Source organism: Dunckerocampus dactyliophorus, chromosome 1 (assembly GCF_027744805.1).
Source record: "Dunckerocampus dactyliophorus isolate RoL2022-P2 chromosome 1, RoL_Ddac_1.1, whole genome shotgun sequence".
In the NCBI taxonomy this organism is placed as follows: Eukaryota; Metazoa; Chordata; class Actinopteri; order Syngnathiformes; family Syngnathidae; genus Dunckerocampus; species Dunckerocampus dactyliophorus.
In genome coordinates, this window is record NC_072819.1 from 16,621,870 (window position 1) to 16,643,784 (window position 21,915).

General features: G+C 39.0%; 2 protein-coding genes across 7 annotated transcripts in view; both read right to left on the reverse strand.

Moving 5' to 3' along the window:
- Window positions 1–1,260: 1,260 nt before the first annotated feature.
- Window positions 1,261–12,860, reverse strand: slc66a1 (solute carrier family 66 member 1). 2 transcript variants are annotated; one of them, XM_054780610.1, is made up of 8 exons: window positions 12,720–12,860; window positions 11,490–11,683; window positions 11,279–11,408; window positions 6,457–6,544; window positions 5,495–5,652; window positions 3,220–3,312; window positions 2,750–2,935; window positions 1,261–2,048 (listed from the first exon to the last, which is right to left on the reverse strand). In XM_054780610.1, the coding sequence occupies exons 2-8, from the start codon at window positions 11,678–11,680 to the stop codon at window positions 1,962–1,964; spliced, it is 933 nt and encodes a 310-aa protein (XP_054636585.1). In that variant the 5' UTR covers window positions 11,681–11,683; window positions 12,720–12,860; the 3' UTR covers window positions 1,261–1,961. The 2 variants fall into 2 exon arrangements, with proteins under 2 accessions (XP_054636585.1, XP_054636586.1); XM_054780611.1 differs by lacking the exon at window positions 12,720–12,860 and adding an exon at window positions 12,121–12,200.
- A 395-nt stretch (window positions 12,861–13,255) lies between these two features.
- trim33 (tripartite motif containing 33) overlaps window positions 13,256–21,915 on the reverse strand; it is a 58,723-nt gene continuing 50,063 nt past the window's right edge. For 2 of the 5 annotated variants that reach the window (XM_054776358.1, XM_054776393.1), the window contains 2 exons: window positions 16,516–16,566; window positions 13,256–14,443 (listed from right to left, as the gene is read on the reverse strand). In XM_054776358.1, the coding sequence (XP_054632333.1) occupies window positions 14,222–14,443; window positions 16,516–16,566 (273 nt within the window). In that variant the 3' untranslated portion in view covers window positions 13,256–14,221. The remainder of the gene's footprint in view (window positions 14,444–16,515; window positions 16,567–21,915) is intronic. The other 3 variants (XM_054776376.1, XM_054776384.1, XM_054776367.1) reach the window with 2 other exon arrangements.

The following is a 21,915-nucleotide window of genomic DNA, read 5'->3' on the forward strand; positions in this document are numbered from 1 at the left end:
ATGAGCTAAAAAGGATAAAATGTTGTTTAAAACAATACGTGAGGATAGGTTTTGTGATGGCCATAGTTTCACCCTGGAACAGATTATTTCTATTCTTCTGTGTCCTATGTGGGGGCAGGGTGATATTACATATAAATCCAAACAAAAAACAAAAAAAAGCGGCAAAACTCTACTGTAATGTATCAATCGACACATTTTCGTACACTTTTGTCTTGACATGTCCATGTTTTATCTGAGACTGTAACGTGTCACAGTGCATCTTTAAAGGTGGCGTCACGCTGTCGTTGGACAAGCCAGCTCTCACTCATGGGAGAAGAATGAGGAGAGAAACAAAATGAATGTGAGGACACAACACAATCATCAGTCCTTTGACACTCACTGCCACCTCATAAATCACGCATGCTCTCTTAAAAACAAATTATCATGGTAGCTTTGATAATAGCCTTGACTGAGGAAGAGTTACAATAGAGTGGACAGGGTCAACACCGATTTGGGTCACTGTGCATCATGAAGTGGAATGTAAATAAGAGGTGACTGCATATAAGGAGAAGGTCCACCAGAGGGTGATGTTTGACCTTTGTTCTAGTTTTATGTGAAATTCATGTGTGGAAATGAATTTATCTGATAGGTTAGGTTTAGGGCTAAGGGCTGGGATTAGAGCTCAGGCCGGTGTTAGGACCAGGGTTAGGTTTGGGATTAGGGTAAGGGTTCGGACCACGGGTAGGATTAGGACTAGCGTTAGGGCTAGGACTAGAGCTGGGGTTTGGGTGACACTCGGGGAGGAAAAAAGCTTGAGAGTTCACAAAAGAATGAAATAATGTAGGAGAGCTTGAGTATGAAGATATTTTTAGCATTATAGTCATTTGTTAGCTGCAAGTATCTCATTAAGACATTCCCACTAGTTGTGTTTATAAAATTGTCTCCGTTCATCCCACTGATGGATGGCTGCTTCCCTTCAGACTCCCCCCAAAAATACATCATCACAAACATGCACACACAAACACACACTCACAAAACATGGCTGACCTTGTCTCCTGAGTGGGTGGGCTGCCGTTGCTTTAGGTGTCAAAAGGTCCACTGTGAGGCTGCTAATGAAGGAAAAACAGTACAAAGGTTCAAACATTGCATTCAGGTCCAAGGGCAAATCTTGACCTGAAAGAAAGAAAAGTGAAAAATGAGGTGAAACAATGTGGGGGGGGATCCATAAATCATGACTCCACATTCAATCAAAAATGAAAGTTAAAAAAAAAGGACAGCAAGCAGAATTAAATGTTTTATTTTTTTAACAGTACACTGACCTAAGAAAACTTTTTTTCCCTTCTAAAGTACAAACAAGTGTGCAAAAAAAGTGAGAATGTCCAGTAAAACTGTAAAATAAACATGCATAATAATATAGTGAATACCTGTTAAGTGATCACCAGTGCAAATACAACTGGTCATGTGTCTGCGTTAAAAAAACATAAGTCAAATAAAAGCATCATAAAACAAAATTTTGAAATGGAATTAAAATACACAAAAACAAAAAGCACCATTTTTTGATGATTACATCCACTTGATGACTAAAAACGTACGACTGTAAAGATGTCTACATTTACAAGTCAAAATAATAAAAAAAATTAAAAGAAAGATTCAAGTTACAGTTGTTCTGCATACAAGATCACAGGAATTCATGCAGCAGCAAGTGTTTGGCAACTTTTAAAATATTTCTTTGAGGTTGTGTTGAAAGTCTTAAAAGAGATTTAACACATCAAGACGGGAGATTTGTTTTTTTCTTCCAGTCAAGACGTCTTGAAAACCTCTTATTCTGTTTTAAAACTAAGCCTGGACCTCAGCGGAAATGCCAGGAATAACATCTGTCTGGTAAAATCACAACAATTAGTAGAATAAATAAAACTATACAATTAAAATCAACTTTTCATTGTGATTTTGGGCTCTTGAAGATTGAGTGGTTTAGTGGGAGTTTAGCTCCCCATCAGAGGAGTTGTCTCTAGGGTACTGGCATCCAGCCTCATTGCAGCGTTGCGGTACATGATGAACTGGATGGAAATCTGAGGCACTGAGTTGAGGATGTTGGGACAAAAGAAGAAAGGGACAAAAATCTAGACAGGGAATTACAACTTTAAAATGTGGAGCAGGCCTCCACATACTCAGGAAGATAAGCACCTGAACCACACATGAGCAAGCACTTTGGTGACAGAGACAAGGAAAAACTCCCTTTACGGTTGAAAATAAAAACAAACTGATTGAGCAGCTGGGTTGAAATACAGAGATAAAGTAGAGGGACAGAGGGTACAGATAGGGAGAAATGAATAAGAGGAACGGGACTCGTTTGATTTTTGTAAGATGTTTCACCTCTCATCCAGGTCCAAGTCCAGTTGTTCGGACTCAACTCCTTACTTCTTCTTCCCGAAATATTCATATTATAATTGTTTTGCGCTAGCACCCTGTGTTATTTTGCACTACCTCAAATCAAATTGCACCATCTTTTCATTCAATATAAAGATAATTGTGACATTTGACTTGAGAGAGAGAGAGAGAGAGAGAGGGTGAGCGAGAGAGAGAAAGAGAAGGTTACCTGAGGTGTAAAGCCAAGTATGGCCTCAGGGGGGCGTGCTAGTAGATCTCTAATGCACGTGCAGGCAGATGTGTGATAGTTGATATACTGTACTACACACGCACACACACTATAAAAAATGTAGCAAGTAGGTGACACAGTGGGGTTGGTTAACTAAAGAGAGTGGAAGGATACACAGAGATCCAGGGAGAGCGTTCCAAGGCTGCCAATGAGCCAGGGCAGGTGATGGATGACGTAGCTGTTCTCTCCTTGGCCCTGATCTGGGTTCTTCAGCAGCACGCTCAGGCCGTACGTGGTGTTTCCCAGGATGACCAGTGCAAAGAGGAAGTAAGAGACTCCCTCGGTGGACTTCCTCTTGAACTGAGAGAACAACATGTTCAATCAGTATGAGACATAAGGCGTGTGTATTTCGAGCTAACTTGCACAATACATTGTAATAGTAACAGTGTTTGAATTATTGTTTGACTGAGTGATTGATTATTGTCACACCTGTAAGACTGTTTACATCCTATAAACTTAGTAAAGCTCTTATGGTCATAGTTTGACCCTGGAATATTATTTCTAAATCCATTATTTCCTATGGTAATCTTACATGAGACAGACTTCTAATGTAAATTCCATGTGAATAAAAAAGTCCTCCTCACATTGGTGTACATCTGAGGAAGTCTGGAAAACAGGTAGAGCACAGACGACACGGAGCCAATGGCGAAACCAATGATCTCTTTTGGGGTGAAGGACTGAAAGATATAAAAGGCAATAGAACAAAATTAACAACAACAGTTATTACCTGAAAAAAACAGAAATATGTTTTTTCCACCTTTATTTACAATAAGCATTGTTAAAATCCCTCTTTAAAAAAAAATGTATTTTGACATTTTTATTCAAATTGTATAAAATTTGGCTGTGGTCCACACTCCAACATGTTAGGTGCGGTAATGCACCCCAAAGCTGGTTGCCACTCGACTCCCACCACCCGTAAGAAGAAGAATACGCAACACCGCCATGCAGAAATGTCCGCTGTGTACTGTGGTGAAGTTAGTTTCACGTTGGAGAATGGATATTCGGCTCCGTAGCTACAGCGGTAGTTCCCTCTCACTGTGCCTGGACTGTCGTGTCAGTGAGCTCGCACGTAGTAGCGGAGCTACTTTGTGGCCAAATAGTGGCCGCGGCCACCCCACTGACCATCAAGAGGTTTCAGGTATCAACTTATTGCCACCCTTATATGAGTAATGGTCTCACCTTGGCCACACAAACGAAAAATGTGCAGCTACAGGAAGTGCTGCTCTAACCGCTTGTTGTTTATACTAGGGGCCGTCAATAAATTACTAATAAACTGAAGCAACTTTGTTAAAAAAAATGTCATATATTCTGATTCTGATTAGTCCTACACTAGTCCTAGTCCTAAACTTTGGATTAGGGACCTGACGCACAGAGGTTTGTCACAAAAGCTAAACAATATTGTTGGTCATGCTGTGTAACAAAAAAAGCATATTCCGCAATGCTTTAGTTGCATTATTTTTAATGCATTGAAGATCTATTTTCTTGACCATATTCAATTCCCAAATTCATGTTTGTAACAAAAGCTTATTATTTAAAAAAAAAAAAAAAAAAAAGCATTTTTACTAGGTCAGACAGGATCGGCAAGACTATAAAAAATAAATTGGATAGGAAGGCAAAAAATGTGAATCTACCAAAATTAACACACTCCTGATCAAAATTTTTAGACCAGTTGAAAAATTGCAATAATTTACATTTGTCAGTCATGTACCCCCTACTCCCGCACACTTAAAAAGCAAAACACACAAAGAAACAACTTTGAAATAATATTAAATATATTTTATATAGGACATTAGATTTAAAAAAAAAAATAATGTGTCTTATTTTTCAACTGCACACATTGCCCAGGCATTTTTGTGATGCAAATGAATTACTCTTTTGAATGCCTATTGTTTTGAGAAGCCAAACTCTTTACTTAAATGGTCCCAGCAACTAAGCAGAACTATGTTCTTCATCACGGATCTCCGACCAGCACCGGACTCACAGGACCAGTTGATGAGGTAAGTCACTGTTGATGGGGATGTCATACAACTTCATGTCAAAAAATCCCAACTATCCCATTAAATACTCAATACACATGCAAATACAAATAAATGAACCAAGCAAAAGACAAACCTGCCAGATACTTTACTCTTGTAAAACCCTCTTTGTTTTAAATTAGTGTGGGCCATGTGTGCAGTTCAAAAATAACACACATGATTTTTTTTTATCTAACGTCCTATATAAAATATATTTAATACTATTTAAAAGTTGTTTCTTTGTGTGTTTTGCTTTTTAAGTGTGCGGGAGTAGGGGGTACATTTTGATCAGGAGTGTGTTAATTTTGGTAGATTCACATTTTTTGCCTTCCGATCCAATTTATTTTTTATAGTCTTGACGATCCTGTCCGACCTGATATAAATGAGGGTTACGGAACAACAAAAATTATCTTAATTATCTTAAAAGGCCTTGCTTATATTAAAAGGAAATATTGCATTATGATATATTATTATATGTTATCACAACATCAGTGGTTTATTTGGTATCAAAAAATGTTGACAATAATATCGTTTAGCGTCAGTTTGTGGGACAAACATACCATTTCTATTGTTTTTTATGTTGATAATTCCAGGTGTACACAAAGCTAATTGTATTAAAATTTTATCATAATTTTTTAGATTGAAATATATCAAAGTCTAAATCAAATAAAAATATATTTTGGTGAAATTTTTGGTGTAATTTAGAATGCTTTTCAAAGATGATGTATCAGAAATTTATACTTTTACACAAACAAGATTAAGCCGCACAGATGATAACATTAACCTATTATATAACTGTAAATAAACGGATAAATAAACATAAATACAAATAAAGGCACCTCACCCTGACAGCGCCAAGATTAGTGTTGGAGAGCAACGTGCGCCCCCTGTACCCAAGGGGTACCACTTCCTGTCGGGCAGCGCCCGACCCTGGGAGATGGCTGAGGCCTGTAGTGAAGCTCAGGATGCAGACCACGCCCACCACGTGTAAAACCCTCCTGTCTGGAGAGAGGAGAGAAAGTTCACCATCAATACTTCAGACACTTCAGCACATTCCTCCAGACAGGGCTAAAAGGTCAAAGGTCAACAATTAAGGGAGGAAGTGTGACAGCGACATGTGACATGTGATGTCATGACATCTTCCTTTGTCTGAAACACACAAGACCACAATGACAGCAGAAATGAGTTCCCAAAAGACCTGTTTGACATAACTGCTGACTCTGTTTTGGTAAATGTCAGTTGTGAACCGTGTAAGGTTAATCCACCATGCGATTAAGGCATAATAACATTTAGATAATATTACTGACTAGATCTTCTCTTCTCATTGGACATGTCCTTATTTTGGGACCTATAAAAAAGTCTGGCCAAAATTATTCAAGATTTTATGATCTGAGACGACGTGTATTCCTCCTGTCATGTCCTTGTCCGTCACAGCAACTTACATATTTAATGTAGCACAGAGCCCAAGGTAATTCCATATCTATGACTGTAAAAGGATTAGCAGGCCTATTAAAATGATTAGCATTTTATTTCATCATTGTTGACTTGATAAAGATCATCAAGGCACTAAAGTTCAAGTCACACTTCTGCAGATGTTCGGTTGAATGTAACTCAAAAGTCATGCAAAAGTAGCATGGCAAATTACAATTCCATTGTAATGTTCCCTTCTATTCTGAGACAACCACCTTTAAAATGACAGTAACTAGCAAAACAGTAGATAACGTTACATTACTAAATGCTGCATTGGCAGGAGTTCTCACATTTGCCATATGAAAAACATCTAATTAAGAAAAACTAAAGACTTACTTTCAACCATTTTGTTCTTCATCTTGTAGTATAAGTACATGGCCAGCATCAGCAAGTCTGCCAAAACGTAGTAAACAGCGGTATACGTCTAAATGATGACAGACACACAAAAGAACACAAAGTTATTAATCACTTTTCCACACATTTGACAGGTCAATGAAGCTGTAAGATGAAGAGACTGTGGATTCAATTACAGTTGAATAATTGGGTAATCAACATTAATCAAGACACACACTATTATTATATAATGTGATTGATAGTTATACGAGGCGTTCAGCTGTTACAATACAGTGGAATCTCGAAGGTCAAACACCACTGCGGTCATACAGTTCGGAATTTAAGGAAAAATTATATAAAGTTGCATAAAATCCCAGCGTTTATAAAACACTTATTCCAAAAGGAGTAGACTCAACAAGTCGCTGTCATTATTAGGTTTTACAGTGGTTAACTTATTATTCCACTTGTGTAAGGAGTACAAATGTTGCCAGTAAAAAGGTCAATATTGAGAAACCTCATATTAATGAATGTTGACTTGAATGCGCTCTTTACTGGAGTAAATGAGTCCCTCCTTCGCAAGCTCCATTTGGTGCAAAATTCAGCTGCTACCCTTCTCACTTATGCTCCAAAACACGCCCATATCACTCTCTTTTCTCTCCATTGGCTCCGGATACATTTTAGAATCCATTTTACAAACCTCCTATTTGTGCCCAAGGCAACTAATGGTCTTTCCCCAGCATATTTAGCTGAACTTTTAACTGTCCGTCACCACTCCAGGGCCCTGCGCTCATTTGAGCATACAACTTTGGAAGTCCCGAGAACGAGATACAAAAAATGGGGCTATTGCCGTTTTGTTGCCTTTGCTCCCAAGCTGCGGAACTCCCTTCCACCTGCGTTATGGTCGCATGATCAACATATGTATTTTAGATGTGATTCTGTACATGTACATCTGTACGTACATCTATTTTTATTTTATTATTCGAGCTTCATTGTTCTTATTTGTTTTAAGCTGTTTTATTCTTGCGAAGCACCTTGGGCACCACTGAGATGTTATATGGTGCTATAGAAATAAAATCATTAGAATTGATAATAGTTTGCCTATTCTTACATGGCCACAGGTTGACCCTGGAACAGATTATCATAAATACTCCAGTTACTGTCCCTATTCAATTCAAATGCAAAGTCTCCTATCCCCGCAAGTTTCATCAAGTCAAATGTAAGACTTTTTAAAGACCATAATGAATACAATTTAAGACACATTTCACATTCATACTGGCAAAAAAGTACAAAAGACATTAGAGAAAATTGGAGGCCCAGAATTACTTGCAAAGTACGTATATGAATTTATTCACAGCTCTTTCTATTAGAATACTAAATACATTCATTCATTCATTCATTCATTTCCTATACTGCTTGTCCTCACTCGGGTCGCAGGGTACGCTGGAGCCTATCCCAGCTGACTTGAGCGGGTGAGAGGTGGTGGTCGCCAGCCAATCACAGGGCACATATAGAAAACAAACATCCACACTCTTTCATACCTATGGTCAATATGGATGAACCCAGATCTTCCAGATCTTCTGACTGAGTGGCCAACATGCTAACCACTAGGCCACCGTACGGACCAATACAATACAGAATACGACACAAACTAAATAATCTAAAACATCTATAAAAGTAATTTGGCTTTGCTGTCGGCTTTCATTAGCTCATTCAACACCAAAGATGTAACTATAGGTTTTTATAAACCCGAATGCTTGATCGCTACATATTTTACGGGGTTTTTTTGCACAAGAGGCTAAAAGAGGTGATGAGCCAACTCTCCACTAATGCATGTAGCTGTAGAGTAGCTTTAATCCATAAAAACATCAGAAGTGAATTCGATAAGAGCTCGGCAGCTCTCTTTAAATAGAAAAATTGCACATGACAGGAAGGAGGAAATAGAAGAGCGTGGAGGAGTATAGCGTGCAGAAGGTTACGCATTGTAGGGAAATGTTAACGCATGCACGTGCATGCACACACATATTTCCGTTCCATATGTGAAAATTGTAAATAGTTCATGGTGTTATATTTGTAAATAGTTATTTTGATGTAAAAAAAATAAAATAAAATAAAAGAAAAAAAAGAAAAACCCAACCTTTTTGTATTGTTTATGATGTGGTAGGTAGATACAAACTTTTTTTACTGATGAAAGACGGGAGTTTATCTTTCTTTTGGTATGCTCCATGTTTATATAGCCATACAACACAATATTCTGTGTGCCTTAACATAAGTCAAAATCGTCTAAAATGGCCCGGTACTGAAGGGGTTGTCTTTTGAAAAATATCTGTGATTGAATGGGTTAAGTTTTCTCGCTGCTATGCTCCATGGCGCACAGCACAGCACAGCACTATAGCTGATTGTCCTCGATAAATTCTGACCGGGCTGCAAAGGTACTTTTGTTCCATTTAGTAGTTCTGTAAAAAATAAAAATCTGAACATTTGAAATTGAGACTGACGTGTATGCATTTGCTTAAAATAAAAGTAAGGTTAATACATTTTTTAGACTTTTAAAAGTTGCATTCAGGACAGTTTGAGATTTCCAGACAATTTTAAAGGCCTTAAATTCAAATGATTGGATTTTAGACGTTTTAAGCCCCTGCACATACCTTGTAATTACCGCCGGGTCAAAAAAACATTGGCATTAAAAGCTGTGGCTGTAAGCAACCTGATCCTGATGTAACTCCACAAAATGACAGTAGTTGTATTTAAAGTATCGTGATCGGTCAGTTTCCAACAGCTTTATCGACCTCTGTCTGAACTTTAAAAGGTTGGTCACGCTGCTCAGCTGTTAGTGTGAAACACATCTGTGTTACATTTGCCTTACTACTATTAATTAATGATGGCTGAGCAGTTTGGTTCTTACTGGTATTACAACATTGTAGGGCTGGGTGATATGGACCCAAAACTTATATCCAGATATATTTAAGTTGAATGCAGTATGGATTTACGAGATATATCCCGATATTTTTTCCTGCAAAGTGAGTTTAGACAAAGTCAAAGCCAAATATGCATGTCAAGTTAGCATGTCAAGCAAATAGCCGCTAAAATAAAGTACGCCATTCTCCTTTTAAAATAAATATAGAAAAAGTTACCGTATAATCTTCTTTATAACAAACCTTTAGCTATGCTCAAATATTCAGCTAATAACAAAAGCACAAAAGAACAAAATATGAAGGAGTGCTTGGTTTAAGAGTTTAAGAGTTTTTTTTTTGTTGTTGTTTTTTTTAATAGATGGGACCTATGATGCTTTTCCTCTTTTGTGACCTATAAATGTTGTTACAATGTTGTATTCCCATGTTAAACGATGCCAACGCATCAGATAATGAGGTTTGCGCATTTAGAAGTGAGACATGAAAGCAGTTTTGGATGGCTCTGCAAGTTGTTTTACAGAGTTTTTTTAACACAGAGTTCCACTGACGTAAACGCAACCTGAACTTCCTTTTATGCTAAACGATGTAGGCCTGCCCTCCCGCGCTCTGCTTCGCTCTGCTCACCGCGTTAGCGTGTATGGCTCCCAGGAAATGTTTGTTCGGGCGTGCCTAAAGAGGCAAGCAACAGGCGCCTGGTTGGAGTTGCTGATTCCCGGCCAGCAAGAGTAAATATGCTCATCTGTTCACGGCATTTCACACGGGACTGTTTTGTGAACATGGGCCAATACAAAGCTGGACTAAACTGTTGCTAAGGTCGCCTTTTCAGCATTACTTGGTAGTTTTTAAGAGTCAGGAGAGCAACCTGTAAGTAACAATTTATCAGCGTCCTAACTGTCTTTTGTGCAAGTAATCGGACAAAAGCGGTTGTCTGTGTAGCTTTATAGAGTGTGCATACAGCGAGTGGAGGGATTGTGACCAATAATAGAGGAATGGGCTCGGCGGGAGGCGTACCTGGAAAAGGGCTGGGGGTGGAGTAAATTGCATAGATTGTTTGGGTGGGAGGCAGGAAACACTGCAGGTAGAGGTGTAGAGTCTGGAAGATCTAGAGAGCTTTTTATGTGGGTTACCGTGTATAGCTGCCCTATAGGAGTCCAGAACTCAATACAAAAGCCCGAAAATTTGTATGATAAGTCCCATTTAAATGTCAGCAACTCAATAATACTTTAAATTGAACAGTAGTATTTTTTAGTAGACACAAGCATGTCCTTATTTTGTGCCAGGAACACCAACCTGTCAACTGCATCAGGCGCTTGTCGTGCAAAATAATTGTGACTGGCTGGACATGACGAGTCCATCGTTTTCAGCAGGTTTTTAAAGCTGTTTTTTTCCACTGTTGCAATGGGGACCATTTCTTAGCAATGTAATAGGACGCCACTTTAGTAATAGCACACAACTTTGCTTTTCCTTTCATGAAATACAACAGGAAGAGTTTTGTGAGGATGTGCAGCCAGCGCGCAGCTTCACACATTCCTCGTATTGGAGTTTGTGCCACGTTTTAAAGGTGGTGAAAACAATTTGTTTATGCTCTGAATCCGAAGTACCTCCAAATTACTGAGTCACAGGGGTGGGGCAGGAGCTCACACACAGTGCAAAGCGATGAGTGAGATCTCCACATAAAGATACTAAGAGCTACAGCGCACATCTAGTCTATATTGATATGAACGATATGGTTGTCTTTGTTATCGTGCTTATAAAGAAATATCAATATATTAATAATATCGATATATCGCCCAGCCCTACAACATTGGTTCTATTGCTGTTGTGTTGTTCAATATACTACTCTTCAAAGACAGTTACGTTTTACTTTCCACTTTCTCATGCACTCCAAATCATTATTGAACTTAAAGAGATACAACCTGAAGTGGAAGCTGGTCTGCCAAAAAGGAGCCAACCAAATTACAGGTGTCGCCTCCCAGCCACAGCAGCAGAAACCAAATGGAGAGGGCACTGTCCATATTACCCGTTTTGCAGGAGCTGTAGTACTGCCTGTGAACAATCCAAACATGACATATGACATAACATACATGTGTCGTGGTCAGGAGAAGACAAGCCAAGGATGTTACTTACGGCAGCGAAGACATCATGAAGCAGAGAATGGACAGCAGGCCAAGGTAGATGCTGGCCATGTCTCTAGCGTCCTGGGCGCATTCGCCGAGACCTTCCCAGACCCATTCGGACCCATTGGGGCACAACGTAGTAAAGTTTCCACCTGAGGCCGACCCAGAAGGTCCATGTGTGAGGACTCTGTGCGTTAACATAATCTGCAGACAAACATAGCAGGGAAAAATCCATTGTAATGATCGCATTCAAGCAAAGTCTAGTAAACAGTACATGTAAGAAATTATGAGTAGAGAAAGTTAAGCAGCAGAGCGCTATTAGATTTTCTGAGGTTTACACACATCCAATAACACAAATTTTAACATCTAAATGGCGTCAGATATGAACAACAATCTTGAACTGATTCATAAAACATGATTCCAAGGGGGACAATTGTTAACGAACGCTCGGAAACATAAAAAGACCTATTGAGGCAGGTCACTGTTTGCCACGCTGATTAGATCAACCGAGCTTTCATACGTCGTTGTAAAAACAAATCTGCAAACTAAATTAATAAAAAGCATTATTTTCATTATTGAACTGTAACGTCGATAAAAACGTATTAAATGAAAGTAAAATAACAAAGCAATAAATGTTTAACCTGTGTGACAGCTGGTAAGCGGTGGAACCACCTAAAGCAAGACAAACGCCTTTAAGGAGCTGAGGTAAAAACAAGGAAGCAGACAACATAGCTGCGAGGTGATTGGATGGTGTAGTTATATCACGTGACGCATGGTAGCCCAATTGCAAGTGCCTAAACGTCCTTCAAAATAAAACTCCGCTCAGGCTAAAACTGATTTGGGAGGTAAAGCATCCATTTATTTAAAGAACAATCAGTAAATGCTAGCTTTAAGTACCTCCCCCAACCAAGAAAGCTTGGAACCTCTGTGTTGTACTCATGTCGTGTACCTACAGTCCGGCGGCGTGCAAACATTTCACACACTCTCATCACATATCAATAAACGTCGCCAAAAATTGCTATGCATCTGTGTGTGTGTGTGTGTGTGTGTGTGTGTGGAGGGGTATTCAAGTCCTTAGTTAACGCTGTCACCACCTTTACATTTTTAGAATGCAGTTGCGAAAGAGACAGCAATAACAAAGCATCTTTCTTTCGATGCACAAATTAGCGACTAGTTTGCGTAAACACAGCAGCAGTGTTGACTCCACAATGTGAAGGTCAAGGACCAAAGTGAGTCTTACCTTTTAAAGACGATGTAATCCAATCCCAAAAAAGAGAGAAGGAAATAATTTCCTACGTTGTCAGCCGAACGTGGGCAGACTGCTGACTAAGTATCGACAAGTCAGCTCTTCCGTGGTTCCATTCCACAGGTCAAGTGTTTTATATCACTTCCGGATAGTCAGCTCTTCCGTGGTTTCATTCCACGGGTCACGTGTTTTAAATCACTTCCGGATACCATAAAGGACTTATGCATTCTAATACGTTATAACAATAGCTGTTACATTATTACATACACTGAATTTTTCCCTTCTAGCTCATAACACTTTTACTGCCTCCTTATATTAATGGCTGGTATAACTATCTTTGTTACTTAATTCTGTTCACATTAGCAATGTGAGGTGATGGCAGAGTTCCATTGAGTTACTACCTGTCACACTCTTGTGATTTACTAGAACCCTTGAATAGGATAAAGTTAATGAAATACTTACATTAAAAGACCAATTCCAACTTTGGTGCTATATTGTTTCTTCTCATTTCCTTTGTAATGGGGCACTGACACGTGATTACAGCTTATAAAACATCAGCCTGCTTGCCATACAGTATCTCAATAAGCCCCTGAAAGGTAAATTAATTAAAAAATAACTTGATATGCATGCTTGGAGACAACCACAATGTAAGCCACTGGACACCTGAATGTTCGTGGGGGGCTTTAACATTGTGAGGCACCAAAAGACTTCAAGGGAGGCCCAGCAGCTTGAGAACAGAATAAGATTTTCATTGCATGGTATAACTGCTGTTTTACCATGCACATGACAATAAAACTCTCTTGAATCTTGAATCTTGAAAAATAAACCCATTTTACACAAACATCAAAGAGTGAAGTTGCTCCACCTAGTTAGCAAACTACAAATTTGTTGACTGTTTTGACAAAATATTTTTTGCCCATTTGTGATTACAAAATGCTCACTATTAGTTCAAAATATAAAGCTGGCCTGAGTTTAGAAACAACCCAAAATCAGTCTGCAGAATGCCAAACAATGACTCACCAGCTCAGCATTCCACAACATACATTTTCTTTTAATATATTTCATGAACAGCTGTTTATTGAGGATGCATCCAACGATGAATACTGCAGGAATACCTGTACTTCCATTCAGTGGAGCTAAAGTCTCTTATGCACACAATGTTTCCCACAATAGTCATCAAGTCAACATTTGACATTTCTCCATGTGCTAAAAACAAAATACTGTATCTTACACTCGAACCGGTGGTTTCATGACACAAATGCCATAATATACAAATGAAAATAAGAAGTCCTTGATGTTGCTGTAAAATAACTTCAAACAGGCAAGGTTGTACATGTTTATGAAACTGTTGACAGTTCTGACGAAGGCAGTCTTTTCTCTTTTTCCACAAATGTCAGTACAACAGTTCAAAGCTGTTCCGTTTGTCCTTTTCATCAGAAAATAGGGGGGATTTGAGGAAGAGTTGCCCCCCCCTCACCCCCTCGTGTCGTCCGTCCTCACTTGATGTGGACCACCTTCTCATCCGTTTTTAACCGTTTGCGTCTCGGCTGAACAAAGTCGTCCTCAGAGTCCTCAGTTTCCTCCGCATTCCCATCCTCTACCTCTGTGGCATCGCCATCAGGCAAATCGGGGAAGCTTTGTCCCGGGAAGATCTCCTGCAGCTTCTCCTCAAAGTACAGGCTCACCGCCTTACCGGAGACCGCCATCTCTGATCCTTCCTGCCAGGGGGTAAGAAGGAGGAGAGGGGGTGGGCATTTAAAAAGACAAATGGGGGAGGAAAAGGATGGGTTGAAGAGACAAATTAGATGCGGTTAAAAGTGGTGCTGACAGGGCGTCCTGGGTCAAGCTTGTTGTACAGAGCACTGATATCCTGCCATCACATGTGAACACCCCCCCTACCCAGTGCGGCTCCTGGAACACATTGTTGCCATTCAGCTGTTGCATTTACATGCAATTTAGTATTTCCAATAATTTGATTTACATATGCTGATTCATGCATTATGCATGAATCCTATGACTTCAGTAACATCCTCCTTTTTTAGCGAGCACTTACAGCACCCGTACTAGGCAGTTGGTATCACATATGGGCATGCTTGAAACCTAAATTTCGGCTTGTTTGACAGGTACAAGATGTCTGTGCTGTGCTCAAGTATAGTACACATCCCTGGCCACAGAACATTTAGCAGAGGTGGGCCTGGTTTCGGAACGAGAGCACATCCACAAGCATGAGTGGTATAATTAATGTGATTGCTCCGCCTTCCAGTTAATAACTGGTGACCTGACATAATAGAAATAAACAGAATGACTCAAAATACCAAGATATCCACAAACTAAAAGCCCTAGTAAGATAGCCACCGATAACAACTATCACAAAGTGAAACTCACTGAAGGTGTCCTTTTCTGTCGCTTTATAACATCAATAAAACCAATCATGAGTCATAATTACTGTGATTGCTCCTCATGTCAGTTATTAATGATAACCAACATGACAATAGAAATTAACTCAAAATAATCCACCAACTAAAAGCCCATGGCACACTTGCTCATGGCACCAGCACATGCACCAACACACAACCTGGATGTGTCACACAATCAATGTGTTTGTTCCCCTCGCCAGTTATTACCGTTTCCCATTAAAAATGAAGCAAACACACTTAAAATAATCCAAAAACTAAGAGCCCCAAGGCACGATTGTACATGTACAAGCACATGCACAGGGACAAGCGTGCAACCTAAAAAAAAATAAATAAATAAATCACAAGATCAATTATATTGTTCCTTCTGCCAGTTATTGATGATAACTGGCCACCTGGCATAATATACAGGCAAATACGCGTATTAATTGAAAATAACTCACAAGGTCAAAGGCCACGGAACACTGGCTTATTGATTGGTTTTAACTGTCCCCTTGCATTACAGAAATAAATAGAATGTCATGAAATAATCTACAAACTAAATATCCATGACACAATTGCTCATGCAGCACACGCACATCACCTGGATGTGTCATATAATTATTCCCCCAGCCAAATATTAAAGGTGCTGTCCTTTGGCTCCAAACTACACTATTTTCAACCAAAAAATATAAGAACAGATTGAAAATAAATATCTATATTTGTCACAATTCTAGGTTAAACTTTGTAAAAAAAAAAAAAAAAAATTGTCATGCAGGCAGAAAAGTTGACGTACAGGTCCTTAGTACGTGCACACACACACACACACACACACACAGAGAAGCAACAGACAATTTGGAGCCATTGTGTGGTTATGCTATACAGTCTATGATCGCTAATGTTAGTAGCTAAACTTTGCCAAATCGCTAATGTTAGCCGACAACACACAATGTGCATACGAGAGTGTTACATGGAGCAGACAGCACCTTTAATGCTAACTCTGTTACTTTGCACTAATGGTACTAATTGAATAACTGCAATAGTAGCAATAAACACAAAATCACATGGTATACACGCATGAGCACAAGCACAGGCACACAAAATAGATGTGCCATATAATGAATGACATAGCGCCTTCTACCAGTTATTAATATTCTGCTAAAACATGGTTTCACAGAAATGACCCAGTGTTAGAGCACTACATGTATTGGGCGCTTTTTTTGGTGTAGTAAATGTACAAATATGCTACAACAGCACTACAGTCTTTCATTGTTCCATGTTGCCATCAGTTAATATTCCTGTTTTGGACAAAATGTCTATGCTGAAGGGCAAAAAAGTTTCTTAGAGCCTCAGCGGGAGGGAGGGAGGACATCTGTGCTCTATTTGAAACGTCTTACCTGTGTATTAATGGGTTTGTCGTCATCATAAACCCGGATTATTCGAGACATCTAAAAAGGGGCAATATCGTTACAACACAGACAGGTCAAGTAGCAGGGGGAGAAATGGTGATTTCCTTTAAAACATGCTTTTAAGTCCACTTGTTAATACAATAGAAGCATTAAGGGTGTGGATAATCAGTGGACTCTGCAAAGTCGTATAATTCAGAATTCAACAAAAGGTTTGGTTTTGCACAAAACTATGCAATGCACAACCTTTTTCTTCGACTTTTTTGTGTTTTAAAGAATGCCAGTGATGGCAAGGAGGGAACATGTAATGACACTCAGAACTGCAAATTGAACCCTCGGTCCTGGCTGCTCAGTACAATATGGCTAATTCAACGATAACAAAACAAGAACGGAATCTTAGCAAACTTCCGACACACAAGCAGTAATCGTCATTACTTATTGAATGGTAATGGCCAGTACACAATCTACTGTTTTTACATTTTACCCTTCATAGACTATGGTTATGTTTTTTTTACACTTGCATGACAATTCATGTTTAAAATTGTAAAGTCATTGAACCCATTGCACTTCCAATACCCGTGAGTCGTCAAAGTTACGTTGGAGAGTAATTTAATTTATTGTAACATTACCTTATTTTTATGGTTGCAAGAAAATGCTGAACTCAAGTGATCTCACCCCTTACACCTGCTCATAGTTGCCCATCAAACATCAAACTTAAGACCAAGATCACTGCCAGAGATTAATTTTAGTAAAAAATGGCAAAAAAAAAAAAAAAAAAAAAATCAGTTCAATGTAGGTCGGTGCATGCAGTCATCGGAACAAAACATCCACATTTGAGCTTGTAGCTTACAGATGACAAAAGCAAGAGTGTAATATCTAAATATATCTCACTATTAATGGATTCATTCCATATTTACAATTTGCGTCTTCTAGGAATTTCTGAAGCTGTGGTGGTGGGCTGCAGCAATTGTTTTTTATTATGACAAATCATTTTTATGACTTATTTAGTTATTTATTTAATGTTTTTCCAACAACCAGCAGAACATGAACCGAGAACACTGCAAAACTGTTAATTTAATGGCAAAGTTGCTGAAAGCACTTAAAGTGAGAGTCTACAATGATGAGGCTCCTTTTGTTACCTGACCTATTTAGTCCAATAGTACTATGTGACTAGTACAAAAGTATAAAATCTTTTTGACACAAACCTAAATTTAATTTGATGCCTGTTTTAGAGTATTCCGAATACATGAGAAATAAATTGTTCAACAGTACCGTATATTTTTTTGTTCAAAATAGCACGATTAACAATGAAAGTCCTGTATAAACAGTATAAATTGAGAGTCCAGGGTTATGATAGCACAGGCGTATCCAACATGCAGCACTATTAAACCTACTTTGACAAAAAGAAAGAAGAGGTGAGCTATTTGTGTTTTATGTGACTGCCCACTTATAAATTGTACTTTATTTACAAAGTAAACCTCCACTCAGTGTACTCATTTGTCATTATATTAATTACTTAACTTATATTAATTACTTCCATGCAGGATTTACAGGGACCCATACATTCACAAGTTCATGTCTTCATTGAAATGATTTTGAAAATGTTCCAAGTAATATATTTAGTTGTAATTGTATTGTATTGTATGTACTTTATTTATCCCACAGCGGGGAAATTTACTTGTTACAGCAGCAAGACAAGTAAAGAGAACAGTGTAAAGAAAGCATAGTGTCTACAACATGGTTCAGGTGGTGCAGGTGTTGTAGAGCCTGACAGCAGTCGGTATGAAGGACCTGCGGAACCTCTCCTTCTTACATACCAAATGTTATGTATTGCGTGTTTTGAAAGCAGCTACATTGTTACATAAAATGTAGTTTCGTCAATTGTACAAGTCTATTAACGTGATGCATGTTTTGATTATTTTGTGTGTAGTCAACTTCATCCATCCATTTTCTATACCGCTTCATCCTCAATAGGGTCGCGGGGGCATGCTGGAGCCTATCCGAGCTGACTTCGGGCGACAGGCGGGGTACACCCTGGACTGGTCACCAGCCAATCGCAGGGCACATATAGACAAACAACCATTCACACTCACATTCATACCTATGGACAATTTACAGTCGCCAATTAACCTAACATGCATGTTTTTGGGAATGTGGGAGAAAGCCGGAGTGCCTGGAGAAAACCCACGCACACACGGGGAGAACATGCAAACTCCACACAGAAATGCCCAGGGGAGAATCGAACCCAGGTCTTCCCGATCTCCAGGCTGTTCCTGTATTGGCCAACGTGCTAACCACTAGACCGGCTGTAGTCAACTTGTTTTTTCACTTTTTTAATGTTTGTTTTCAGCCGTTTGCAAGTACTCAGTGGCTGTAGATAGCAAATATCTGCAGCAAATATGACTAACTGATATTGGTAAGAAGTTGATGAATAAGCCTTTTATAAACACAATGTATGAGTTTTAAAAACACCTCACATTAGCCTATGTATTATCATTTTCAGCCAAATGCAGCCACTTGTTTTTATTTAAAAAAAGCTCAGCTATAGTATCAAATTCTATGCTGTTTACCAAAACTCTATTTACCAAAATGCACTACATTTATATATTTTCATTTTTAGGCAGAGGGGTAAGAGTAAGGTGTGTAGCCACTTCACAATAGACTCAACAGGCGTTACGTTAGGTGCAACATCTGCTGTGTGCAAGTTCATCAGCGCTCCAGCACCAGCAAAGCAAAGAACACTACAAATTTGTGGCAACACCTAAAAGTAAATCATTAAAGAGGCATGTTCTTATGTTGACAGTGTTACTAATTAAAAGCTCCTTATTTTCATTTAGCAGTCTTCGGCTTCTTTGTGTTGAATCGTATGTTGGGTATTATAAGAATTTATGTCCATATCCTGTGTATATCAGTGCTCTTAATTCATATATTGGCTGATACAGCGGTTATCGGTCAATATATTGGATATCGGCCGATATAAAAGATTTAAAACATGTAACAATGGCCTCACTTGCAGGCCTCACTTGCCTCAGTTAAGTTCAGTGTTAATAACTCCACCATAAGAAAGACACTGGGCAAAAACGGCCTGCATGGCAGAGTTCCAAGATGAAAACCACTGTTGAACAAAAGAACATTAACCCATTGACTGCCAGTCATGTTCAGAGCAGAGAGGTCGATACCGCCAGAGTTTTGGGACATTTTTGCTGAACTTTCAAGACCCACAGAATATTGTGGCTATATAAACATCGAAACTAAGAACTGCACAACTAAGAAACTTTGAAAGTTTGTTTCTAGCCTTTTTGGGTCTTTAGATATTGGCGGTAGAACATAGGGTAGTTTCAGCAAAAACACCTGATTTTGTCCAAAAAGACTTGCTGTGATAAATGGAACCATGAATCCTGCTGTCTACCAAAAAAAAATCCTGAAGGAGAATATCCGGCAACCTGCTCGTGACCTCAAGCTGAAACGAACTTGGGTTCTGTCGCAGGACAATGATCCGAAACACAACAGCAAGTCTACCTCTGAATGGCTGCAAGAAAAACAAAACGAAGATTTTGGAGTGGCCTATTCAAAATCCTGACTTGAATCCTATTGAGATCCTGTGGCATGACCTTAAAAAGGCTCTTCATGCTTGAAAACCATCCATCCATACATACGTACATACGTTCGTACAAATTGTACTATACACTTGCCTTGCCAAAATTCCTCCACAGCGCTAAGAGACTAAGTTATCGCAAACGCTTGTTTGTAGTTGTTGCTAAGGGTGTTCCAACCAGTTTAGGGTTTAGGGAGTAATCACTTTTTCACACAGGGCCATGTAGGTTTGGATTCCCCCCCCCACCCCTATAATAACAAGTTTCATTTAAAAGCAGCATTTTGTGTTCAGTTGTGTTGTCATTGACTAATATTTAAATTTGTTTGATGATACGAGACATTTACAGTAAGTGTGACAAATATGCAAAAAAAAAAAAAAAACGAAATCAGGAAGGGGGCAAACACTTTCACACCACTGTAAATGTGATATATCTTTTCTGTTGAACGGTTTTTTAAAATACTTTTTTCATCTGTTTTTCCCAACTGATTGTTGGTTTCATGTAGTGCAGCAGTTGACGCGCATAAGCACACATTATCAAGTTCACAGCCAATAAAAAAAAAAAACACTCATGATGTTTCCTGGACTTCATGTAAAGTGTGCACTGATTTTAAAGCTAATGTACATCTACCATATCACTATATTGATGAACAAAGGCGTTGGATGCTAGACCAGATAGGCTGTGGTTGATTTTTTCTAGGCTTCCGATTGGCCAAAATGTACATGACAGCTGGTGAATATATTTTTATGTGGACACTTTTTTTTTTAAACTACACTCATGTGCACGGACATTTTTTTTAACACTGGAGTGGGAAAATGTGTGTTTAAAAAAATATCCACATTTGTGTGGACATGTCGGTATCTTTCCATCGCAAGCGCACAATGTTAATTAAAGAGAGAAGGGGAGTGTTATTGCAGCTGGAACTAATTGATTCGTGACAACAGTCGCTCATCGGAGAAGGCGTTTGTGGAGGTGGGCTGTCAACTCTCCGAACAAGTCGCACGCATGCATGCACATACTACTGCTGACTACAAACTACAAGCTGACCAATCATAGCCTTAACCATCATTGTCGCGGCATGATGGAAGTGAAACATGTATTTAAAATAAATAAATAAGTCAACCATTCCTAAATAAATAAAATGTGGTTCTTAATGCAGTCTACGGTGGCTAATCCTGTGACTCATGTCACAAGAATAGGGGTGCAACAATTTCCCGAATAATTTTGAGTACCTCGATTACAAAAAAATGGAGGGAGGATTCTTTTCTGCCTCGAGGAATTGCTTATGGCACCAACGCGCTTATGTTAGCCACGCAGACGACAAAGAAGGAAGCGGATGGCGCGGGAAGATTGAAAAGGTGAGAGAATGCGAGAAGGCAATGAAAGTAATGAAGGAAAACGAAGAATAAAGTTGCAATTTGGTCGCCATCAAAATGTATAAAACAGACAGAAAATGTGACTAAACAGCAAGTTGAAGACCGTGACGTGTATCCGTTATAACGTGGCACTTACCTACCACAACAGCACATCTTATATGTTGCATCATCTCCTCCCAAATGTAGCGGTAATCCGAGACAACGTTAAATTAACGCAGCACAACTTTTCTTTGTAAAAAAAAAAACAAAAAAAAAACTTGTTGCTTGTTGTTCAGCGGAAAGTAAACTGTTTATTCCACTTATCCTCGACTCCTGTCTCGTTCCGAATCATCTCCCCATTTGGTGACCCTCAACTTGAGTAATCTGTTGACCGACGACAATGACAACAGCGTGGCAGTGCCGGTAGAATGACGACACATGTG